Raw genomic sequence first — 15,036 nt, forward strand, 5'->3', positions numbered from 1 at the left:
GGGGACTGACGGTGGCAGCGACTGTGGTGGCGACCGTCACGTCTGAGAGACCTTGCCTCCTCGGCGCTTCCTCGGGTCGCCTTCAGGCCCGTTACGACGGAGAGGTCCTTCTCTGGTGTACAAGTGATTCGTCTTTGATATAGGCCAGGTTTATCTAGACGATAAAATTTCATTTCAGTTGTGTATAGTTGGGATTTATATCCAGTTATAATTCTGCGTCTTTTGCATAATGTGATATGTCAACGTTCTTTCAAACACTTGCGGAAACCTTAGATGGTAACCTAACAGACTGGCCATCGGGAGAGTCGGGACTTAAACGCCGCGGCTTTCTGGCTAGCACTTAGCATGTGGGACCGGACAGCTTTGATCCCAATCGACAGACTCTCCACCCCCCCCCACAGAGCGGAGCAAGGCAACAAAACTTAAAATAAGAAGCAGCATTTTACGGCGTGAGGGGGTTTCCCGACATGTCGTTTCAGTAAATTAAAGGGTGTTTCATGTTGTTGTTGCTGTGGACCTTCTTAATACCTTGGAAAATGCCGTTTAATACTTTTTAATAGCCTTAATTTTCGCTAATTTGATTTATCAACTTTTAATAATTTTTAAGACCCCGTGGACACCCTGTATTGGTTAAGTGGTCCTTGGTATGAAAATGTTTGAGAAACACTGCGCTAGTGGATTGTCAATGGGGGGGAGCCTCGCTGCGGGGAAATTATACCGATGGCTAGTCCGCCCCTGAAAAATGTCTATGCAGACGTTATTATTAATAACAATTAAAAAAAATTGTTATACATTTATTTTTCAATTTTTATTTTGTAATCATCTCGCGACCCCCACTCGGGGTCTTGCGACCCCCACTTTGGGAACCCCTGCTCTAGGAGGAGATTCAGGTGATAAGGTGGGGGGTGTTACCTGGGTTGGTGATTGGCTGATGGTTACACAAGCCTAAAAAACGTTATGACATCATAAAGTGGCCAACATCTGATCAGCTCATTTTCAGACAGGTTTTTATATAAATGGATCAGGACAAAAAGAGAGAATCTTTTTTTCTGAAACTTTACGAATCTCTTTACAGAGGGGACACGTGTGTATGTATAAAATACATGAAAACGTGGATTTTGCATAATAGGTGAGCTTTACGTTTACTACTCCATGTAAGGTACATTATATTGATACAAATATTGGCTCTCTTGCAGTCATGCAAAATTGTTGCCTTGACCTAAATCAGTAAAATTAGCAGTGAGTATTCCCATTCACTTGGCAGTGTGTGACATATCGACCCAAACACACTCTTCTCTCTTAGTCGTACTAAGGAATGGCTGAGTTCCTGTAGGCCTTCATGCAACTACGTCCCGTAATGATTAACTAGCGTTCGAGGAAATGTCCATAACTGTGAACTGTGCTGCTGAGCTTTACAGTGCAGTTAATCATTAGACCAACACTGCATAACACCCCCACTGCTGAGACATGAGAACAAAACAACACCTTTAACCCAACAGACCTACAAACAAACATCACATAATGAAATGTTTTCTAAAGTTTTGAGCAATTTCTCACACAAATGTGTTAAAACACATTAGTTTGATATAAGTAATGCATTGTATAATGACTTTTTTTTTCCCGCTTATTGTTGTTAATATACTGGAAATTATAACTAAAAATAGATGACCTGCAGATAAAGAAAAGGAGCCCTGTTCAGCCCTCAACCCCTCACCTGGTCGGCCTCCTGGCTGCTCCTCAGTGTACAGCTCTTCCTCCTCTCTGATGGAACATTGATCTCTGCAGCGTGGCCCCCCCTCCAAACATCCCCTTGAGGGCCCCGGCCACTAGAGAGAGATACGAGTGTTTCCCTTTGTGTGTTTCTGATCATGAAAACATTCAGGTGGTCTAAACATGATGTTATGCAATAGCTGATTTTTCCTAACCATGTAATTTATATTTCGTCATACTTTTTCTATCAAACTATATTTAACGAGTCCTGTTGGTATTATCATTAAACCTCTATGCATTATTAGCTACTGTTTACTATAGGATAATATAGATAAGTTATATTATTATTTGCTAAAGTGGTATTGTACTTTCATAAAAAAAATGTAAATAATTGAGGCAAAGATCAGACCACAGTCTACTTACCCTGGACATGGACTTTTGGCCCCGTTCTTTTTCTTGTGTCCCTGAGCATACAGTTCTAGATCTGAGAGGAAAAATCGAAAGAAACAATTGTGAATCACATTTTTTAACAATGACAAAATTAAAGATATAGAATATATTAACTGATGCTTGAGGACATAGAAAATGATAAGTCATATGAGAATCATTAGCTCTTGTAAAAAGAGAACCCAATCAAACCTTTACATAGTCAAGTCATACCATACTTGTGGTCAATGCTGTAGATACATATTTCACATTTACTTAAAAAGAAATGCGTGTGATTGGTAAGGAAAAATATGTACACTTTCTAATTAAGTCACAGAAGTCCTTTTCAAACATATTCTTTTTATTTCTGATAGGACATTACTATTAGTAGGCAAAAACTCCTGAAACTGTCTTTTCCCATCAGTGTGGTATCGATTTACTGTTATAGCTTCTGCCAGAGCACATTTCTTTTTAAATGTACATGTCAAATGTGTTTGTTTCTCTATTACACAATTGCGTTAAGGTTAAATGAAAGTGCTTGTTTAAAACACACACACACACACACACACACACACACACACACACACACACACACACACACACACACACACACACACACACACACACACACACACACACACACACACACACCACTAATAATTGCAGTATGAGGCAGGTCAGGACTGTGGTTACTGCTGCTGAGCTGAACTCCAGCACGTGATCGGGCAAATATAGCCATGAAACATGAGGATTTGAACCAGCCTTCCCAAATGAGCTCCAAAAATAAACGCTAGTTAGCTTTTCATGTTTACTGTGTAGCCGTAGCCCGACTGCAGCCCTGGTTATTGGGCTGTTCCTTTGTATGTCACTGATTATACATGCTCCTATGCATTTCTTTTGTCCTCTTTGCTAATCTCTGCAGCCCGCTTCAACTCTCCGCAGAAAATAAACATTTGTCTGAAAACATCACTGTGGGAAATGACTGAAATATTTAAATAAAGAAATAAAAAAAGTTGCTCCCACCTTCCTCCTGACTGGAGGCATCAGAACAGTCTCCTTGGTAGGCCTTACCCAACTGGCAGTTACCTATGAATACAAAGATACATTGGTAAAAATATGAAAATCACATACATGTAGCATTACAAAAATGACTTTGCTTTAGTTGAACTCAGTAACAGGTTTCCAACAGGAAAAAGTGCCTGGGCACAAACTAAGAACTATTAAGATACAATGGATGCAAGATGATTTAATAATATTGCAGAAATAAATAAAAAATACAGAAACCCCAAAACCTTTCCGTGCCTTTGTTTCATATATTTGATTGTAATAAAAGGCATAATACTAAAGTAATGTCCTTGTTGGCAATTCTAAAATGTGTTTATATTTATTCAACTGAAAGAAACAAAAATAAAATTGAGGATCATATGAGTTAACATGGTATCCTTGTGAGGAGACTCCTTAAATCTGCTGCAAAAAGCACAATGTTAAGAAGGAGAGCTGTTTTCTTAAGCCCATTTTTCTCCTGCCACGACTCAACTCGCGCTCTCTTGGTTTTCCATTGTAAAAACTAGAGGAATATACCAGGTACTTCCTGTGGAAGTTCCAAGCAACGTGTACTGAATATTAAAGCAATTTAAAACATGACAAACTACTGACTAAGTTGTTATTTAAAAAATGTCAAATAGCAAAATCATGCTTTGGTCAGCTTGGTCTGGAATGCAGTTAAAAGTGCAGTTTCACGCACATCCTTATCAGCTAAGAATCCCGCCTATATTAACTAGGTACTATCGGCAGTGAAAATACTTTATCTCAAAACGTGCCAAGGACCAAAATGGAGTCGTGATCCCGCACTCATCATTTTTCTTCCTTCGTACCGGAGGTTAGTTGTCTCAAAGTGTCAAGCGTTAGCCTATGTATTTATTAACCTCGAATGCCCATGTTTGTACTATTGTTTTTGAAATGTTTTTAGATGTGACTGAGCAGGGTGTACTTTCATTAGAGGTGTGTCCATATTGTTTTCAGAATGTGTGTCAAGATGGATCTCTTGTCTTTTTATCTGCAAACTAAATCTACCTATGACTTTCTAATAAATAACCATGAGAACGGCAACAGAAGGCATTCGTCTCATACTCACATCTGCAGCAGCTCGGTTTTGTAGAGTAACTGGAGTCACAGTTGAAGAAGCTGCACACCTTCCTGGTCTGTCTGAAGACTGGAGGCGCAGACAGGAACTTTTCCCTGAAGGCAGGCACAGGGGAAGAGACACCTATCGTTAGGTTTTTCTCAGGAGACGTTTAACATGATGCAGCAAAACATCTACAAGCAGCTGAGCAAAGGTATACTCAAATCCTACACCCACTTATGTAGCATTATCAAAAATGTTTTATGTGTTTCCTTTAAACATGCATCTCCTTGTTACTGGAAGAAATGTCACTATCTGAGACTTAAGGCCCATTTGAGGATAAAATAAAAACATTTTTTTTTTTAAACATAAGAAGATGACAAATACATATTTTCAGAGTTTGAGTTTTGTCTGGCTTTGCTCAATCCAAAAGACGTACCTGAAATGACAAATAAGTGCTTATGAAAATAAAGTTGCGCACATGTAGAAGTGTCTTGTACTGCCAGCATTACGGTATTTAAATGAATAAAGCAAAAAGCTTCCCGTGGAAAAAGAGGGGTGGAGGGCTGGGCTACTGATGAAAGGCTTGAGTTCCTGCTGATAAGTTTCACTTTCCACTGAGCCACTTCACAGAAAATGAAACTGATGGACACAAACGTGTTTGTCCACTAGTTCAGTGTGTGTGTGCGCGTGTGTGCGTGTGAAGTCTCTGGACTTGCACATGCTGTTCTTCAACAAGTGAGCTATTATGAACCTCACTAAAGTAACGCAATAGAGAAATGCAGATACATTTTTTCAAACTGCATTGCCTTATTCACAATTCAAAAATAAATATGCCTCACATTTCATCAGGTTAGTCATCTGAAAAACACTAACGGCAAATGTATATATTTTCAGAAGTCGCAGCAATTCCCCCCTTATTTGACAAATTGAGTTTATATCTGGGTTTAATGTACCTGAGGTTGTTCTCCACCTCTCTGCTCACGTTCCGCTCCCCCTGGCTCAGAAGTCTCAGGATGCTTTTCTCAAAAGACTCAGTACTCTGATCCTTAGGGAGCTGCTGGGAGAAAACAATGCAGGATAAACAAGGAGTGTGTGTTGGGCTACAAGTTACAGTGAAGGCAACAGTAGCAGCATGGAAAGAAAATGACATCATCATATCTGAAATGTATCTAAAGAAAAGACAATTATGACATTAAAAATAATATTAAATAAAATGTGACATCTTAAAAAGTGACATAAATCCTATACAATGTTTGTAAGTGAAAAGTGACATTATTTGATCAAGTTGGCATTAAATAAAAATTACAACAATGTCATAAAAACAGTAAGTTTAATTTATATTAAATAAACTGTTATATGTATGATACAAGTTCTGATGGGTTGGGTTACTTTTGTTTAATTTCTTTATTGATAACATTTACATTATGTATTTATAGATATGTTCATTTAATATTTATTCTATATATATATATATATATATATATATATATATATATATATATAACTATCTTGGAACTGCTTGTGTAACATAATAAGCAGCATAAACCCTGAATATACCCGAAGTATAACTAAGTGTGTTCTGTTGAAAAATAAATGTATTTACTCTTCTCTGTTTGGCATAAAGGTCGTAGGGTACTGAATTTGTGAAAAATGACCAAAATGGATACCTTAAGAAGGAAATTCTCCAGTTCCAGATGGGTTTTGGTCACACTACTAGAAGAAGAGTCTGACCACTTCACCTGGAACACATCAGAGGACACTCTCTATCACAACACTGCAAAGGAAATAGGGCTATGCATGCTAGCACTACACAGTACAGCCGAGTACACACCGAAGTACAAACAGACAGTGTTACACCATATTGATTTAAGGGATCTATTTTAAGGGTCATGAATAAACTGAAATGTAAGACAACCGACATACAACACCCAAACCAAAATGGCTCTAATTTTAAAACACAAACAAAACAAAAAAAGTGCTAAGGGAAAAAATACAGAGCAGGTCGACTCCCAACCCAAGTCTACACAAACATGTGTCCTAATCTCCCTCTATAATCACAGATAGAGCAATAGTTACACCCATTCCTAATGTGCTGTTATGCAATGATTGAGATATAAACCTGTACTTTCCCACAAATATTCTCATTTATTTGGGACTTTCTATTCTGGTTTTCTACAAAAAGCATGTTAATCAATAATGTATCACACAAATGATGCCACTATGACTCAATATATGAAACAACTGTAGGAATGCATTAGTGTCTATCCATTAAAACCAGACTCATTCATAATAAAGATGAGTGAGATGAGGCAGGCTGTATTTATAACAAAGATATGCTAAGGCATAACGTTTGCTATTGAAACTGGAATGGTTTTGCCAATGGATTGTGTTAATGTTTATGTACAAGAAATGGTAAGTGTCAGATTGGCCTTGAATTAAGTTGGTAATTAGAATTTGTACTAAAAAAGCTTGACAAGACGATCCCTATAGCACCACGGAACAGTATTATTATCTATAGATGATCTATACAGTTATTATACTACATGATGAAAAGACACATGCTTTATTAAGGTCTCTGGTGCATTATGAATACATGTGTTACTATGTGTATCATTGTGTGTCTGTCCAGCACAAACAGATGGTGTGAGGAGGACGCTCTCTGTTGTGAGTGCTGTTGGCTTGACTGCCGCAGCTCAGTCAGGCCAACAGGATAGACTCTCCATCTGTCATAATGATTTATTTTTCCTTTAATTGAGCAATAAATACTCCCATGAGTTCATGTGAATCTGCATTTGGATGGCATTCATTCTTGAATGAACAGGCTCATTAGCAGCGATGAGCTGCCTCGCTAGAGATTAAGAGTTTGGGATTAGTTTGATGCAAGGGGCAATTGCGAGAGAAATTACTAGAGATTTACCTCACTTTCTGGCACTGGGCACCATAGGATGCCAGAGGAAAAGAGTAGCAGACCACTTTCGGATAGCAAAAACCAGCATAACAAGGATATTCATTGTGAGATAAATGTGGAAAATGGTGTTGGCCTCAATGAACTGAGAGCACACATAAGTGTCACAGTCTTGTTGCAAACGTAAGATTACATGGTTAATACAGTACAACACTAAAACAATTCCACCAGATGTATTAACCTGAAGCAGTGCGGTGTGTGTATGCAGTGTTGTTACTTACCTCAAAGTTGTATTCCTTGTCTATTCTGGTGCGAGTGATGCCCCTGAGCACAATTCCCTCTATATGCACTGCTGCAAAACAGAGAGGAGGAACAAACCATTATAAATCACTGACTCCGGCGAGTTCACTAGGAGAGCAATACGTTGGAGTAATGTAGCTATTAGGCCTTCAAAAATATCGACTTTACAAACACAATAGACCTCTACAGTTATCATTTACTACAGCTCCATCAGTACTTTCTAGGCGCCCCGACAATTTACCTCTTGCGCGATTTAAAAAATACTGAAAAGGTGAAGGGGCTGTATAATTTATATAGCAATTGCTGCTATAGAAGAAAATCATACAAATCATTACAGGGACAAATAAAGAGAAAATACTGAAAAAACGAAATGAATGTAATGTAAAAATTCAGGCTAGCGTAACAGAATTCGCGGCTTCATTGAAGTAACCTCAGCGTTTGGCAGGTATGTGTTCCCATTACATTACTGCTTTGTCAAATGATTATTATCACCTTCTCTTTGTGTTGCCCAGCGGCTGGAGCGACGGCTCTGGCAGGGAGGATGGGCTGCAGTACAATCCCCCAAACCCAGCGCTGGGGAAGGCAGGTAATCCGTCTTCTGACTCGTCAGCTCCTGGAGACAGAAATACACTGAGTTAGTATCTGGCTCTTACTGGTTTGTTACCATTTTAACCTTCAGTTACAGCATGACTAGTTATAAATGCATCTCTAAGGCTCCATATTTAGATTGCATAAAAAACAACCACCAAGATGAACCAGTTATTTGTTTTCCAGAGTTATACAATGTTATGTTTAAGTATAATTATGTGACATTTCAATCAAGAAGCCCCTGTTAGGTTAGTTTATTCACGACAAAGATGAAACAACAGGTGATATGTTCGGTTTACAAAGAGTAGTCCTGGTTTACACATGGACTATGATAAAATAGGTCAACATTAAAATATATTATTAAAAAAAAGACAACAGCTGAGTTACACCATTATTGTTTACAGTCAGAAGGCAAGTAATCTAAAATAAAAATGTCTAACCATCCTTTAATTCACTGTTTCCCCTCCCTCGATCTTGTACCACATTGACAGCGCCACAGTGCAGAAACAGTACGGCACACTAAAAATGGCATATGTGATTAAGGGCAGCTCATCTTCACATGACTCACCATGATGTCAACCTCATGGATTCATCTAGAACAGAGACAGACCTGAAATATTGTACCAACTACATGCATGTTTAGATGTATGGTCACTGTGATAGGCCAGCATTAAACAAAAGTAGGGGAAAAGTGTTGCATGAGAGCTTTTTTTTCAGTTAATAGCTACATTTAAAATCAACTTTTCAATCATGTTTTCTGTTAGGAATATGACCAACTGCAATAGATACTGATCACCAATATTTCCCAGTTGGTTAAAGTATCCCTAATGTAAACTGGCATATGAAGAAATGTATCACCGTAAGGTGGAAAGACACTCCTACAAGTTCAAATTAAATTCAGGTTGACTCTAAAGGGTGCGGTTACTTGTGCTGGTTGGAAGCTCTGACACTTGAGTCTGCTGCAGAACAGCTTTGCATTCCTAACATGAATTCAGATTAGGGAAATTAATTTTCCGTGTTGATGTGCACAATGCACATACATTTCACAAATGCCAAAACAACTTTTGTTAGAGAATTTCCCTGGGCTCTCAGTACAGTAATTATGTGACGATATTTGTGTGTTTTAAAAGACTTGAGACCAAAACTATTATGTGTCTATCCACTGAGTAATAACCCCGACCTGAGGAGAGGAACAGGTATTTCTGGGAATGAAGTAGGGCTGAACGATTAATCGAATTTAAATCGAAATCGCGATTTTAAATTATGTAATTATCAAATCGCAAATCCTGCGAAAACCTCTTTTTTTTTTCTTGTGTGTCAGTCATCCACACTAATCAGAAGTGCTGTGCTCCACATGTACCAGACATTGTTAACCAATCAGAAGTGGCCCATGATAGAAGGTGATAGACAGATTGATCCAATCACCTGTCAAGTCTTTTTGAAATACTTTTCCAAATGGCTTCCAATGGAGCTTTCCTAGATGGTTTGGTGAAACAAACCATCTGAGTCAGGTTAGTAATGCTCCATCACATGTTTTACATCTATTACAGGGTGAATCTTAAACTGAAGCTTGACCTTAAAGCAACCCAACGGAAGTTTCATGTAAGTTTAGTTCTTTCACTTGTAGCTCGGGCTGCGAGGGTGCTAGAGACGGTTGATATGACCTTCCTAGCTGGAGATATGGCCGCATTTTACAATAAACTTCTGTTGGGTCGCTTAAAAATATATATTTCGCAAATCGCAATCGCAATATCTGTCAGAAAAATCGCAATTACATTATTTCCCCAAATTGTGCAGCCCTAGAATGAAGCAGTTAATTAGTTGGGAACTACGTGGAATAAGAGCCTGGTAGCTTTTGGACCTCCATGGACAATGGTTTAAGACTGATAGAGGAAAGAAGAGATTGGCGAGAGGAGACTAAAATAGGACAAGTGCTTAAGGGAGAAATACCAGAGCTAAACAGTAACAGTTTTCGGGCTGGCATAAGAAACCATTTCAGGAAATTAGCAACCAACTCTTAGCTCAAACATAACTTACATTTCTATTGCTTATTTGAGTTGAATTTTCTGGCTTCTGTAAATGACAATCAATGCTATTAACTAAACCCAGACTCAAGGGGCCTCATCCACAAATACGGTGTACATAATATCATTTTAAGGCCCCAATTAAATCTAGAAGATGGACTGTTGTGGAAAGCAGTAGTTACATATGAGTTAAGAAATGGAGGTCATATTTTCCAATAAATTACTTTTCTTTACCATTTGTTTGGAATGACAACATCCAGTGTCATAGAGCACGTGGTTAAAAAGCCACAAGTGAATCAGTACTTTATCAAACTCCGACTGCAGCAGTTACAGCGTCAGCATTCTAGACTCTAGAGTTGCAGACTGGTGAATGGATACAATACTTCGAGAACCGAGATTAGCATTTAATGGATGTAGCATTAATGAGGGCAACGCTTGGCTCCAAGTAAGCTTGTTAATGACTTTCTCTGCACAGAGTTTTTACACACAGGACGGTAGCTAAATCACAGAATAAAGATGCAATATATAACATGGGGGTCATTGAAATATCCCCCAAACAGTGGAAACCACCTGCCGCACGCCAGTTGCTGGCAGATTAACCGACCAACATTAGCTTGTTAGCTAACTCTGTTTAGCATGAGTGACCTGTCCTGTCTTGGACGACAGACCATGGTAGGAAAGGGAAGCACTTGGTACACTTGGACAATATGTATCGGAGTGCATTCATCAATTAACACTTTTAGACTGGCATGCTATAGACATCTTTCTTAAGAACACAAGTTGTACTTGAGTATTTGTTCACCTAGCTTAGCATTTAACGGTGCTAGTGTTTTTTAAATTACCGTTATCTGGGCGTTTATTCTTAGCTGACTTTGACGTCTCTGCTCCTCCGCTATGGCAAGCTCTATTTTGTCAAGCTGGTCCCGGACAATCTCCCGTTGGTGGAAGTGGAACGCTGGATGGAGAGAGGCCATGGCAAAAAGCAGCGCCAACTGCTCCAGAGGTCCTGCCGCTGGTTCATTAGTGGAGAAGCCGCAGGTCTCCTCTGACCGCCCGTACATATTCCCGTCCTGACACGGTGGATGGAACGAGTGGTGGTTAGGGTCGGAGAATGAAGGGAGGGAGTAGTCATAATTTTTGTAGAACAGGGCCGGATCTACATGGCTCAGTATCCGAAAGAGTATTCCAGCGCATTCCCTGCTGTCAGACCCGAGGAGGGAAATGCAGACTAGGAGTTTGGACCTAACGACTGGATCTATAACGTCTGTTAAAACTCCTAAGTCGCTTGGACTATTAGCACGAAACTCAAAGTCTCTTAAAACATGATAGTCTTTTTTTGCAAGATCCTCTAAGTAAGATCCCAAAAAGCGGAGCTCCAGGGGTTGGCACATATGTAGCAGTCCGCACATGAACTCGATCCGCTTAGCAGGGTTAAGATGTAGGCCAAACCACTCAAAAACAGTCTCCTTGTCCAGCTGGAATGGATACACACTAGGTCTGGGTGAATCATCCAGATGGCCGGACACCGAAGAAGGAGGTACCGCCCTGGGAATATGTTGATGCTCCGATAGATCCAATGAATCGTCCTCGGCAGTTTCGTCGCCTCCTTCCTCGCCCGTTTTCATCGGTAGCTTCATTTTCAGCATTATCAGCGCAGCGAGAGAGGCTTCAAACTGTAAATAACGGACCAATATACATAACGGACGACTTACGACGTTTTGTAATGCAGAAAAGAGAGGTGGACTGTCAGTCTTTCAACAGTGTTTTTACTATTCGCTAATCATCTGACGCGGCGATAGTACTGTAGCTTTTTCCAACGTTACATTCTTCTTCTAATGCTCATTTCCGGTAGTACTGCTATGTACCGTAAGCACGTTGCTGCCACCTCAAGGCTGTTAGCGGACTTGTTCTGAAGGCTGTATGAATACAATTCTGAATGTTGTGAACATTTTTAGTGAATGCAGATTGGCAAAAAATAAACAAAAAACAAATATATGTCTTCATCCAGAAGTAATGAAGGACTTGTCATTTGATATTGACTTGAGTGTAGGGAAATTCAAACAGCACATACATATGTTTGCTTCTTGTATTTTTAAAGTTAATAGTGAAAAGAGTAAAAAAAGACTGGGCGAACATATTGATTTACCGAGCCAACACCGCCCTCTAGAGGAAAAATGGAACCCTTACAAATAAAAGGACAGCAGAATGGGTAAATGTGGCTGCTTGACACTACAGCTTCATGTCCTCTGGGTAGATTTATAGGTGAGTGAAAACGGCTACTGGAGTGCTTGTAGTCTGGATCTGATTGGGCAAAGAACACAATTTCCTGAAGCTCGACAAAAAAAGAGTCAGATATAAAGAGGAAAAGGCACATGGTGCAGATAAAAACACACTTGAACTGATCCCGTGGAAAGTAAATAAGCTGTTATAAACCAGTATAAGCTGGAATAAACAAGTTGTCTTTTGCTTATTGATTCTGTCTAACACTGTAACTCCTTTTATTAATTGCTAAAAGAGGCAGCCTTTTTAAACACTCCTCATAAGCAAAGTAATACATGTTTAATCTATTCTTGTCAACTAATATTTGCACCAATCCAGAGCTTTCTTTTATTCATTTCAGCTGAATTCCTGCATGAAAAACATTCCTCCTCGCTTATTACAGCTTTCTCTGCGTGTTGACCAGCCTGATGTGGTCGGTTTGGTTAGGAAGGGAAGGCACATATTTAGAAAAACAAAATTCTTTGCTAGGTTTTTGCCTTCTTTCTTTTATTTATTTATTTACAGAGCTCAGGGCAGTCCCTGGCAAGAGTAACACTTTAAACTACCACTGAGGCAAAAGGAAGCCCTGATCATAAGGCTCTCTGAGACAAACTTAACTGTGCTGCTCCAACAGGGGGCAACAGCAGTTCAGAGTTCTTTATCCTTTTATGAACACATGTCAGTGAGTATAGGCAACTGGATTGTAGTGAAAACTGTACTTATTTGAGGTACTTTAACTTAACATGATGATTTCGATTTTATGCTACTCAATACTTCAAGTTCAGAGGACATACAGTTCTTTTCACAGTTGTTATGATGCATTGTTATAAAGTATTCAACAGTATGGACAATAGTTTCAAACTAGCTCAACTTCAACCAACTAAAATAGTTAAATATTACAGACACATTAATGCATCACTAATAATCTTATACTCTTATTGCATAACTAGTCATGGTGTAACTTTTGATGTAGGCTACCTTATGCTGGTAGTTTACTTTTAGTATGTTTTAGTGTTTTAGTAATATGGCTTTTTAAATGTTGCGTAGTGCTATTTTTTGTCTGAATACTTCCTTCACGAAAGGTTTTTGAAGTGTTGGCTTTTATGCAACGCATTTCTTTATTATGCAGGAAAAGGACAATTTATTTGTTCATGCATAACTGAGTTTAATAGCGATGATTTGTAACAAGCCAGGATGTTTTTCATTTCTTCAAAGCTTGCTCTAGAGCAGTGGTTCTCAAACCTTTTCTGTCAGGCCCCCCCTTTGGAGAAAAAAAAAAGTCGGCCCCCCCAAAACGAATAATCAGGCTCAGTGGCGGTGCCAGAGATTCTATTTTGGGGGTGCTGTGGGGTAGCTTGACGTTTCATAGAGGGTGCTCAAACATTTAGGGTTTCCCATTAATGTTCCGGTCGCTACAGTGGAATTTTCTACTGCAACACTCCCCACGCAAATACACAACGTACCCGCAACTGTTACAATGACGGCTCGATAATCAGCTCACGGCATATAGGTGTAAGCAGGGGTCAAGTGCTATTTTTATAGGTGATGTGTGGACGTCACATAGGGGGGTCCGGGGGCAAGCTTCCCCTGGAAGATTTATTTTTAAATATTGAAGTTAAAAGCATCAATCTGGTGCACTTTGAGAGCAAAATGAAGAGATCTATGGAACTGTCTCAGAAAATTAGAATATTGTGATAAAGTTCTTTATTTTCTGTAATGCAATTAAAAAAACAAAAATGTCATACATTCTGGATTCATTACAAATCAACTGAAATATTGCAAGCCTTTTATTATTTTAATANATATCCGTTAGCGTAGCTCGCTAGCACCAGAAGCTAAAAACAACGATCTCCAGTACCGGTGTGCTCTCTCTCTCTCTCGCGCACACAAAATGGCTCGTTCCACACACACACACAGAGCCGAGCTTTAATGAAAACAGAGACCCAGACGTAATAGTACTGTACTGCATCATATTATTTTCGAATCAATAATTTTTCAAATTATGATTTTTATTTTATTTTTTATTTTTATCTTTTATTTTATTTTTTTATAACCATTTTTCTTCCTGGTCTCTCGCGCCCCCCCCTGGCATGCCTCTGCGCCCACCAGGGGGGGCGCGCCCCCCACTTTGAGAACCACTGAGCTAGTGCAACAGTGTGTTTTCGCTGATTTGACTTGAATCGTTTTTAGACAACAACAAAGTTCTGTGCCACGGTGGAAGAAGATACATCCAGCTTTGATAAACACACTTTTTGTGTACATCCATTGTTTATTTTGGTCTTCACATGATATGTGTTTACAATAACAAAAATGCATCACCCAAGTTATTGTTGTGCCCTCCTCGAATTTTCAACCTTTCGACACCTTCGTGGCAAAAATGTACACGCCCATAATAACTGCTATTAAATCATCATACATCAACATTTTTTTCAAAAAAATGTTGATGTATGATGATTTAATAGCAGTTATTATGGGCGTGTACATTTTTGCCACGAAGGTGTCGAAAGGTTGAAAATTCGAGGAGGGCACANAATAACCACCAAAGTTCCATCCCTCTACTAATTATTATATTGAAAATAATTCATTTTTTGTGTTTTTTTGTCATAAATAGTGAGATAATTCAAATAATGAAACAGGCATTTAAAGGGTTAAAATCCTGAAAATTATTGAATGTTTGGTAGTTTTGAGCATGTTAGAAG

At 39.0% G+C, this 15,036-nt stretch overlaps 1 protein-coding gene across 1 annotated transcript in view; it reads right to left on the bottom strand.

Annotated features, from left to right (window-relative positions):
* zcchc2 (zinc finger, CCHC domain containing 2) overlaps positions 1-12,035 on the bottom strand; it is a 15,608-nt gene extending 3,573 nt beyond the window's left edge. The window contains exons 1-10 of the mRNA XM_010776357.1: positions 10,921-12,035; positions 7,959-8,079; positions 7,448-7,518; positions 5,929-6,000; positions 5,215-5,315; positions 4,271-4,374; positions 3,160-3,222; positions 2,134-2,194; positions 1,708-1,826; positions 11-154 (exon numbers count right to left, since the gene is read on the bottom strand). Of these exons, the coding sequence (XP_010774659.1) occupies positions 11-154; positions 1,708-1,826; positions 2,134-2,194; positions 3,160-3,222; positions 4,271-4,374; positions 5,215-5,315; positions 5,929-6,000; positions 7,448-7,518; positions 7,959-8,079; positions 10,921-11,724 (1,660 nt within the window). The 5' untranslated portion in view covers positions 11,725-12,035. The remainder of the gene's footprint in view (positions 1-10; positions 155-1,707; positions 1,827-2,133; positions 2,195-3,159; positions 3,223-4,270; positions 4,375-5,214; positions 5,316-5,928; positions 6,001-7,447; positions 7,519-7,958; positions 8,080-10,920) is intronic.
* Between the last annotated feature and the right edge of the window lie 3,001 nt (positions 12,036-15,036).

The sequence above is a fragment of the Notothenia coriiceps genome, unplaced genomic scaffold (assembly GCF_000735185.1).
Source record: "Notothenia coriiceps isolate Sejong01 unplaced genomic scaffold, NC01 NC01_scaffold00016873, whole genome shotgun sequence".
Classification (NCBI taxonomy): domain Eukaryota; kingdom Metazoa; phylum Chordata; class Actinopteri; order Perciformes; family Nototheniidae; genus Notothenia; species Notothenia coriiceps.